General features: G+C 36.1%; 1 protein-coding gene across 1 annotated transcript in view; it reads left to right on the top strand.

The window, feature by feature from the left end:
* Positions 1 to 418: 418 nt before the first annotated feature.
* The window catches only part of PTPRQ (protein tyrosine phosphatase receptor type Q), a 198873-nt gene continuing 188335 nt past the window's right edge, over positions 419 to 10956 (top strand). The window contains exons 1-3 of the mRNA XM_073214156.1: positions 419 to 475; positions 5702 to 5867; positions 10208 to 10368. Coding sequence (XP_073070257.1) covers positions 419 to 475; positions 5702 to 5867; positions 10208 to 10368 — 384 coding nt within the window. The remainder of the gene's footprint in view (positions 476 to 5701; positions 5868 to 10207; positions 10369 to 10956) is intronic.

Raw genomic sequence — 10956 nt, 5'->3', positions numbered from 1 at the left:
CAAACTATCTAAAAGGCCCTACCAATGTGACACGATGGAGTCTATATGACATTCAAGGTCGTTAAAGTCTAAGTCATAGAGAACATAGAATGCAAGTATCTTATGTGTCTCATGAAATCACTGGACATCAACTTCAATCTTAAGCTCTTAGTGATATACTTATGCAGAATATTCTGGTGATGAATTTTATGACAGGGTTTTCTTTATAAAACAGAAGTCCTTACTTTGTTTAGCCCAGCATTCTGAGAGTTCAGAATAGAAGGAACATTTATTAGTATGGACAGACTGAAATTCATTTAAACACTCAATGTTTGTTTTAGTTAGTTATCTCCTGAAACTATTAGATTGCTAGATTTCTTTACATGATTACTGGGAGTGCAAAAAGATTTATATCCCTTAGAAGAATCTCAGAGCTATAATGAGGGTGCCAGTGAAGCCACTGAGTGTGTTCATCGCCGCTAACCTGGCCTTGCAGGCAATGCTGAAGAGATTTCTTTAAGCTGACAAGAAAGGGCACTAGTTATTAACAAAAAAACTTAGAAAAGTATATATTTTGCTGGTAAAGATAAATGTAGTAAAGGTAGTGGATTAGTCACTTACAAAGCTAGTGTGAAGACTGAAAGATAAAATGCAGTAAAAATAACCATAACTGAAATAATTACTCAAGGGGTACACAAAATAAAAAGGTGTAAAATGTGACATCCAAAGCACAAAAGATGGGAGGGGGAATAAAAATCCTGAGTTTTAGAATGTGTTCAAATTTAAATTGACTTCAGCTTAGATTAGACTGGTGTATATAGTCTGTTATATGTCAGCCTCATGGTTACCACAAAGCAAATACCTATAGTAGAGACACAAAAGATATTGAGAAAGGAATCATAATGTGAAAAAAAGTCAAGTCACAAGGAAAGAGAGAAAGAGAAGAAAAAAAGGAAAAGAGAGGAGCTACAAAATAGCCAGAAAGGAATGAACACAGTGGCAATAAGTATACATACCTGTCAATAATTCCTTTAATGTAAATGGATTAAATTTTACAGTCAAAAGGCAAAGAGTGGCTGAGTGCATAAAAAAACAACTCATCTTCAGATGTAAGGAATCACTTCAGATGTAAGGACACAGAGATTTCAAGTGAAGCGATGAGAAAAGATGTTACATGCAAATGGGAATCAAGAGAAATCTGGGGTTGCTCTACATATGTCAGACAAATTGGACTTTAAAATAGACTAATAGAAGTCAAAGAAGGGAATTGCATAATGATAAAGGGTTCAAGCCAACAAAAAGGCATAGGATCATGTAAGTACATAAAGACATTTTAATAGACCTTAAGGAAGAAATAGATACCAATATAATAACAGTGAGGGACTTTAATAGCCCACTTACATCAGAGGATAATCACCCAGGCAGAAAAGCAGCAAACATCGACCTGTTGGTGTATGTCTGCTAGCATCGCTTCTCCACATCCTGAAAGAATATTTAGCTATCCTTAGGGGTGGAATTCCAAAGTTATTATATACTGCATAAAGCAACACTTCCTTTTATTTGTACAATAGTTCCTTCCTTCCCAGCTTCACATGCTAGTCTTCTAATACAGTGCAACTTTGATGTACATGTCTATGGTCAAGTTCTCTTGCATAATTTTACAAAGTGTGGTAGGCAGTACAGTCAGATGGGAGAATCACAGCCCCAAATCCCAGCTTCACCTCTCCTGTGAGATCTTGGACAAGTTTATATACACCTTTGGTCCTGTTTCTTTATCTGTTAAAGATTATTGTTCTATAGAATTGTTGAGGGAATTCAATGTGATAGTGTGTTTGACAAATGCTCGGATGTGTGAATTGTCTGAGAGAAGGCCTTTTGTCTGCTTGGATCACCATTTAGAACATTGCTGAGACGAGGATCTGACATAGAGCAGGAGTCAATAAGTGTTTTGATGAGCGAATGATTCAGTTATCAGTTTTCCTTTTCTTAGTTTTCACAGTTCGTATTTCACAATCAAGGAAGCTTCATTTTAATATGATCTATCCTTACCCTCTCCTTTGCCACAGAGCATTCAGAATGCTCTTTCTTAAAAGCAAAATACTTTTTTGTTATGTCATTCTTGTGTTTAAAAGACTCCTTACCAGGGCTGTCAAAGCTCTGCATTTGCCTTGTGACCCGACCCTGCTGCTCCCAGTCTCCAGTGTCAGAAAGGGCACTGCCCTGAAATCACTTCTCTGTTATCTTTGATTCTTCATTCCCTCGTCCTTCCGTCCATCAGCAAGCTCTACCACTTCTACCTCTCAAACCGATCCCAGTGTGTCTACTTCTCTCCGTCTCCACTGAACCACCCTTGTCCTAGTCACTATCATTTTTTATGGAGACCAGCAACCTAGGTGACAGATGACACACTCTCACCTCCTAACTGGTCTCTGTTTCCATTCTCAATTTCATTAGTCTACTTTTTGCATAACAGCCAGAGCATGAAAGTGAGAGAGGGAAAGAGAGAGAGACTTAAAAAAACACGATGTCTCTCACTAGTTCAACACCATCCCATAGATTTCCATTGCTCCTCAAATGAAATCCAAGTTACTTGCCATGGTCTGTGACTGGGCCTCTATCTAACTAACCTGCTTGCTCAGTTACTATGTTGCAACTATATTTGGCTGTCTTTCTATTCCCTTGGTATGCCAAAAACATCCCTACTATAAGGTTTTGCTCTTCACATTCATTTAGCTTGGATATCTTGCTTCCCAATTTGGTTGATTTTTTTCCTATCACTGAGTTCTTAGCTCAAATATCATGTTCTCATCTCCTTCCTTGATTACCTAATCTAAATAAAACCTCTCTTTCCTTTCGCTCTATGATGTAACTGCATTATCCCATTTATTTATTGAGTTGCTTGTTGTCAGGTGCCACTACTAGAATGTAACTGCCCTGCAACCAGAAGTCTTGCCTATCTTCTTTACAACAGTATACCAATACATAGAGTAATGCTTTCCCTGTAATAGATGCTCAATTAATATATGATGAATAAATACAACTCTACATAGCAGTGTTTCCATATATAATTAGGATCATTGTAGAGGGAATTATCTCAATAGTGAATATAGTTGCCAGGAAAGTGTGCAACTTGAGATGAATTTTTAGTAACAGGTAGGATTCAGACTCATAGAGTAGAGGATATTCTTCACAAATAGGTTCACAAAGTCAGGAGTGAGCATTCTATTTGTCACTTTAAATGTCATTCAATGATAGTGACATCTTGAATAATAAATCATTCATGACAAATTTGATCTCTTTTAGAATGATTTAATTCATTCCTATATCTAGTGTAGGTATTCTCTAGTAAAAATTCTAAGTATTTTTAATGTTAAGTGTAAAAGATACACATTATTTCCCCTTGTCTGTCTGTCCTAATTCTCATATTTCAAGGTGAATGCCAAAAGTAATGATCTTTCCTTGGGGTTAAGCGAGGCCATAAAATTATTTATTGTCAGATGCAATATATAACCCTAAAATTACTTTTTACTATTTTTATATGAACACATTTTTTTTAGAGACTGATGTTATGAATCTATAATTAAGTGAAACTTATTTTAATAAATCATATTGTTACTTTTCAGGATTCCAGTTATTTTTATTAGCTATATTATGTCATTAATGGTTATCCTAGTCTTTCTCAACCAATGAGATTATTTGTTAAATTTTAATCAATTAAGCAACAGTATCCTGGTTGCTTAGCAAAGTGTACTTGCATAATTGGGATCATTTTCCTAATCATTTAAAATTAATCATTCCAGTTCTTTACACTATGCTTTAAAAGTAGGAATGAAGCATGAATTGCATTTCTTCAGTTGGTTTCTATTAGACACGTGTAGTCCATATACTTGGAGAAACAAACGTCTAGCTTTCAAATTGTATTTTGAAAAATTACAAATAGGTTTTTCAATTGTAGATCCCTACAATTTCTTTTCCTTCATTAGTGCCTTAATATGACTCTTCGCATGTCTGAATTTAGCACTCCATTATCACATGGTACTCTCTCCTACTGTCCTTTTTCATACCAGAAGTTCTCAGCATTCTCCTCACTCCTCCTATCTCTCCATATGCCAGACAAGCAGGGTAACTGTCAATGATGCCTAATAAATCAACAAGCAATGATATGCCTCCAGACCTCATGATTATCTTCCTTCATTAGCAAAATACTCTTCCCACAAGAGAGTGATAAACATGTCTGTCTAGGAAACTTGTCTGACTCCTACTACATAACAATTATTTTTTAAAGCATAATAAGGTTTAAATAATTTGTAAGATTAATCAGATTACTTTCATTTAGATTTATCTTTTACTTCCTGTTTTCCAAACATGAAATATGGAGTGAAGAAGAGTAAAGATTGTTAAAAGTAGCTTTTAATGAATAAACAAATCTCCAAGGTATTGGAACTATTAGGTTACTGCACTGAACACTTCTAAAGGCAATGCCATTTCTCAAGACTTTAATGAATAATTGATTCACCCAGGTTATGATGAGAGATAATGCTGGCCTAGAGTGTGACGTTTATTATTTACTCATTCAACAAAAAATTGGAGTGTCTTTTCTATTCCAGGTATCTGTTTCTGCTGTTTTCTCTCTTGCTATTTTTCTCTCCTCCCCTAACTAACACTGAATGACATTTATTGAACCGTCCTTTGAATCCTGGCTCTCTCCCAAGGCACATGTGTGAGCTCTCTGGAGGACTCTGGGTGTTATCTCCACTGCCCGCTTCCTGGACATGACAAACTGAGCTCTGGCTCAACTTCACCCAGCTCCTCTCAGCCCTTTCCTGTGGCCTTATATCCCACTGCTTTTTGCTGCAAGGGTCTCTTTGCCCAGAGGCCAGCTTTCTTGGATGGGATACTGGTAAGATGGTCCAAGCCCGATCACTCTCTGGTCACACTTGACCCACAGGAGATTCTGGCATCTTGTCAGGGCAAAGATGGGACTGCGATTACTCCACAGATCTTGTCTTTGCTTAGCTCTTTCTCCCCAGTTTCCCTTTTCTCTGATCAATTGGGCACATGAATGGGAAGTTTGCTGCCTAAGTGTATGTCCTCCCAGGAGGTGTCATTCTTTTTAGCACCTTCAATTTATGTAGTAAAACACATGGGGCCCTCCTCATTCAGCTGGGGTGTGGATGTGGGGAGAAGCACCCTATTTCCCATGACTTAGGGAGTCAGAGAAAGCCACGGTGTTCTCCACTAGGCCGGAAATGGGACTCCAATGATTCTTGCTTTCTTCTCCTCCAGCCTTCTGCTCACGTGCAGCCGGGAAAGCGAATATGCAGTCTTACCTAATATATTTTTGCTTTCTGATAACCAACAGGAAAAGTCCCACTCAGTGTGTAGTATATCTATTCTATCATGCACATATATAAGTCATATATATATATATATTTACACATACGTATATATTTTAAATTCCATTTATCTTTAAGTGAAATTTAAAAACACTTTGAAACTATTGGTCTTTTAATGCATGTACTTTAGTCCACTATGCTCATTATTACGTGAAGTTCACTAACTTACTCATCCTTAACTGGCCCCCGACTATTCCTTAGTGAAGATAGGAAGGACCACACCTACCTTGTGGTATTAATTAATGTGAATGTGACCAGTACAGAATTGGTACTAAATAAATTCTTTTTAAACCATGAAAAACATAAATTTGTCTTTCTTTTTCTAGGTATCCTACTGTATGGCCTCTAGAAAGGAGAAACCTTTTGAAAGAATCGTTTATGGCAACAAGGCCAAAGTAAAGACTCTGACCCCAGGTGTGGACTACATGTTTCACGTGGAGACAGTCAGAGGTGAAGATCACAGTACAAGTGTAACGGAAACAGTGAAGACAGGTAAGGGTGTATCATGAATAGATTTTTCATTGATAGTGTTATAAGAACTCAAAGTATCTTGGCTCGACATAAATGAAGCTATTTTAAAACATAAAGCTTGATAGTAAAGGAATAATGATGATCATAAAAATATGATTAAGAGAACTCTCAAAAAGTAGGTAAACTTAAGTAATGTTTGTACATCTAAATGTATTGGGAACTGCATAGAGATTTAAAAAATAGTTTGTATGTATGTATATGTATACACACAGATGTTATATATAATTTACCCTAATGTTCTAAACACAATTTATGTTTACTGAGGTAGGGGTTTGATAAACAGAGAACTTCTATCTTCTCTCTGACGTTTGTACATTCACTGTCAGTCAGTTTCATAGTGTTTTGGGGTGGGGTGGAGTGATGGTATTTGTTATCAGCATTCTTGTGAAAGTCTGTGAGGTCTCTCCCTCCATGGAGACCAGATGAAATGTAAGAGACAGCCCTGCTTCCATTGCGAAGCAGATTAAAATGCAGTGATACAGGAATGCTAAAAATTCTAATGCAACCAGAAGAACCACATTTGAAGGTACCCTTGCTTCTGGCTCTCACCTCCTCCTCACTTAGTTGTTCTGTTTCATCTTTATCCAGCGTCCAGCTAACTGCGAGGTGGCAGCTAGCACACACTTGTGATTATTTTGTGTAAGGGAACGTCTGGTTCTGAGCACTCAGGAGGCACAAGTCTAAAGGAAAGACTACTGGGAGTGATTTGTGATTGACGGAGAAAAGATCTTTGGGAACTAGGGAGGATATTAGAGTGCCACTTAAATTAAAACTCATATGTAATGTCCTATTTCTCTATTTGCAATACTGAACATGTAGGATGTTATACATGAACAAATTCAAGGATTATTACAAGATGTTTAAATGATACTAATCCTGTTTGCTTTATTTTTATATGCATATATGCAATTTTTGTTTATATATCACTTACCTTTTCAATAGAACCATCTAGGATATGTGGTTTAACATTAAAAGCTGTGAATACTTCTTCTGCAAAATTATTGTGGAATCCAACAGAGACCAACTTCACTCAATACAAGATTTATATATCAAACAGAACATTTGTCAAAGAATATCTTATTTGGGAAATGATGACTGAACACACAGTTACAAATCTGACTCCTGGTGGAATATATAACATCACGGTACAAAGAATGCGAGGCGATGTTGCAGGATCTGGCACATCGATCAGAGTTGTTGCAGGTATACATGTTCTTTAGATATTTTACAAATTCACATTTGTACTGCATATTGTACTGTTCTTTAGAGCTGTTTTCCTTTTCGACACTGCCCATAGGAACATATTTCTGCTTTTTCTCAGCTTCTCCAAATGCATTTTAGGTAAATTTCCTGAAATGCCAGGGCACAAAGTTGAGAGATGCTTTAGAGCTGCACTGTCCACAATGTATTATTTGCAACATTTGACTACTGAGTGTTGAAATGTGGCTAGTCCACATTCAGTTGTGCTGTAAGTGGGAAGGACACATGGGGTTTCAAAGATTTCACATGAAAAAGAAAGTGGTTATCACAATAGATTATATGTGAAATGATCTTTCAATATATTAAGTTAAATATACTATTAAAAGTAATTGTATATGCGTTTTTATGATTTTATTTTTAATTAATTTTTATTTAAAAAATTTATATTGAGGTACACAGGATAAAGTGCAAAGATCTTAGTGTGCAGCTTGATGAATTTTGACATGTGTATATATTCATGTAACCATCGTCTAGATCAAGATATCAAACATTCTCACTATTTTTTTCACCCTGCTTTTTAAATGTGGCTCATACTATACTTTTGCTTGGATGCTGCTGCTTTAGAAAAATCACAAAAGTTAAGCATATTTAAGGCTCTGAGATTCCTACAATAAAGAAAACTGTTTAATTTAAAAAAGGAGCTCTTAGAAAAAGTGGCTTAATCACCTAACATCTATTAAGCTCTAAGAATTTAGGATTCTGAGGATTAACTTTTGGAAAATTCTGGCCTAGAAAAATATCTAACTAAGCCTAGAATTCCATTTGCTGGGCTTAATTAAACTGAACACATTGTGATTTTTTTTTATCTTAAAACTGCAAACACATCCACCTTCAATCTGAGTTTTATTGGTTAGTAATAATTAGGTTGAGAGTGCTATTTTTGCATCATATTTTCCCACTTTTTGAGAGGTCAAATTCCATGGAATGCAAATCATGTATTTACTATGGATTTTACTTTCAGTTAAATGAATCTTCTAGCTCATACACTGGGGTCCTTACTCTTTCACAATGACTTAAGCATCGATTAATCTCTATTACCTTTTTCTGAGGGCACATCTCCCTCCTTTCCACCCAGATGACCACAGTATCCTACTAATTGACTTCTCACTGTCATTTTTGCCTCTTTCAAAATCATACGTCATCCATATACCATTCCAGGGTAGTCTTTAAAAGAAAAAACAACTCAGATTGCTTTCCTAATTAAAATTCTTCCATGTTTTCCATTGCATTTAGGGAAAAAAAATCTAAAATCTTTATTATACACAATCATTAGGCTGTTCTTCTTTCTTCTTAATCCTAAGAACTCAGGCTAGCTTTTCTCAGTTACGCTACATTCTGTCCATTTCCGGGCTTCTATCCAATCTGCTTGGAAAGGTCTTTACCAAACTGTCTTGAAGCTCCCAGGACTTCCCTTTTGATCAGATTGGCACATTTCCAAACAAATATATTCTTCCTCTTCTTGGTGAGACATGCTTGTTTCTTAGCCAAGAGTCCTTCTCTGTGTAATCTTAAACCACAGTCTAGGAAATTGCATCCTATCTCACCACCATCCCATTAAGCACACCTTCATGTCTTCCTTTTCCTTCCAGTCTCATCCATGTCTTTTTCTAGTTTCTTGCCTAATAATTCACAGATATTGGTTACTTTCTACCAACCCTGAAGAAATAGTATTAGCCCTCACATAAATTAACAAGTGGAGTAGTAGTTAGTGGGACTTTTGTCATGTTAGATTTTTGTCTATTTTAATATGGGCTGGTGAGTAGAATCAATCTCTTTTCAGTCAAGCTTGAGAAAACAGAGGACATAGGTTTGTGCAGAACGATACAGGAAAAATGCCAGGAGCTATGCAGGACAAAGGGATTCTGCTCATCACACACTGGGTATTTCCCTGGTCTTTTACCTTGGATTTACAGTATTTCTGAGGAGTTATTATAAAACTACAGTGCTTTAGATGAACAATTGGGAGATGATGCCAAGAGAATGTTTGTTTCTGAGCATGTCAAGGTGTAAATCAATTGATCAATATCAGTTTGGGGTACTAGGGAAACATTAAAAGCATTACAGGAACTTTTCAGAGATCAAGAAAAAAACTGTTCCAAAAATATTCCCCCTCCCTCCACACCAGAAATAAGAAATTGACCTGTTAATGTTGATTTCTATTTTAGGCAACGTACCCTAACATTTTTTTTTTAAATGTGCATTTTATTTTTTTTAATCGTCTTGGTAGAGGGGGTTTTAAAATGTTGAGGAGTTCAATGATTAATTCCAGACTCCTTTCTTTTGGAAATAGTATTAGATTGGATCTTAGATTGCAGATCCAATCTAATACTTAGACATGCTTGGTTTCATAACCTCTCTTTCTCCACCTATATTGTTTGTCTGGAATCTGAACTAAAGATAAAGCGGGGTGAAACCCTGACTCCTTGACCACCAGTCAGAAGTGGTTTACATATAAAACGACTTCTAGGAGGTACAGACAGCATCAACAAAACTTTGGGAATAGTGGAAGCAAAGGTAAAAAAGTATGGTTGAAATGGCTAGGACAATTAGTATTTATTACTTCAAAACTATGTAAAAACTTAGCTTTTCTGTTAAAGAAATGCTTAGCTGAATATTCATCAGAAATGCTCACCCTTTAAAAAAATTGGGCAATTTTGGTTATTTTTTTTCCAATTATCTTCTGTTTGATGAATATCCAGGTAATTGGATAAATAGTTCATACTTGGCTTTAAAATGGTCCAGTTTTTCAATTAGAGCATAAGCTTTAAACAGCAATCTTGTCAACCAATAAATTTTAGTAGGCAAGGAATAGCCCAGAAACAGATACACAAATTGATGCATAGTTTCTGATCGTTATACTTAAAACTAGCCATTGTTAAAGATACACATGCCTAACGTTGATGTATGGCTAGAGATGATTTAAAGGACTCAATGCTTTCTAATAATGTGATTACTTTGAAACTTGATAGCTTACTGATTTTCATATGTTCTCTGAAGTTTTAGGGGAATAACTATTTCAAACCTCTATATTTCAATATCAGAACCAGAAAAATCCACCAAGCTTAACGCCTTCAATATTTCTGCATATTCCTTTTCTCTGTGCTGGAGCCTGCCCTCTGGCCACGTGGGAAGGTTTCATGTGGATCTTGTTCCTGACAGCGGCTTTGTTACTATCAAAGATCTTGGAGGTGGAGAATATCAGGTATAGTTTTCATTATCCTGTTTACTGAGCCAACTTGTATTTATATTTGGTCCTAATAGGAAAGTTCTTTATGAAACTCATCCACCATGAAAACTTACTCCTTGGAGAGTTTTTAAATGCCTATGACGGAGACAAAAACAAGCCAAACTGATGAGTGTAAGTTTCAGTATCGGTTGACTGTTACCTCAGCAACATCTATGCCATTTTTTTTTTAAGTCTGCCCTGAACCTACAGCCAGCCATCCAAGGGTTCATGAATAGTTTAATAAAGAAAGGGCAGAGCTATTGAGTCATCCAGGCTCATTAATTGTGTGCTTGCCGGGAGGATCTGTCTTTAAATCATTAATGCAGGCAACATTTCTCTCTAGAGCCGTCAATGTGATTCCACTGCCTGAAAAATGTAATAATGATGGATTTTCTTATCATTTTTCTTTTGCTTTTTATTGGAACTTCAGAGACACAGGTATTCCATATACATTCTTAAAAACCAGGGTTAAGCAATGGACTGTAGATTTCTTAAGACTCTTAAATAGTTGTTTCTTAAGACAGTGAGCTAGATAGAAATACTGATACAGTCTTTGATAATGCA

The sequence above is a fragment of the Manis javanica genome, chromosome 10, assembly GCF_040802235.1.
Source record: "Manis javanica isolate MJ-LG chromosome 10, MJ_LKY, whole genome shotgun sequence".
In the NCBI taxonomy this organism is placed as follows: Eukaryota; Metazoa; Chordata; class Mammalia; order Pholidota; family Manidae; genus Manis; species Manis javanica.
This window is presented reverse-complemented; position numbering and strand designations above follow the sequence as displayed.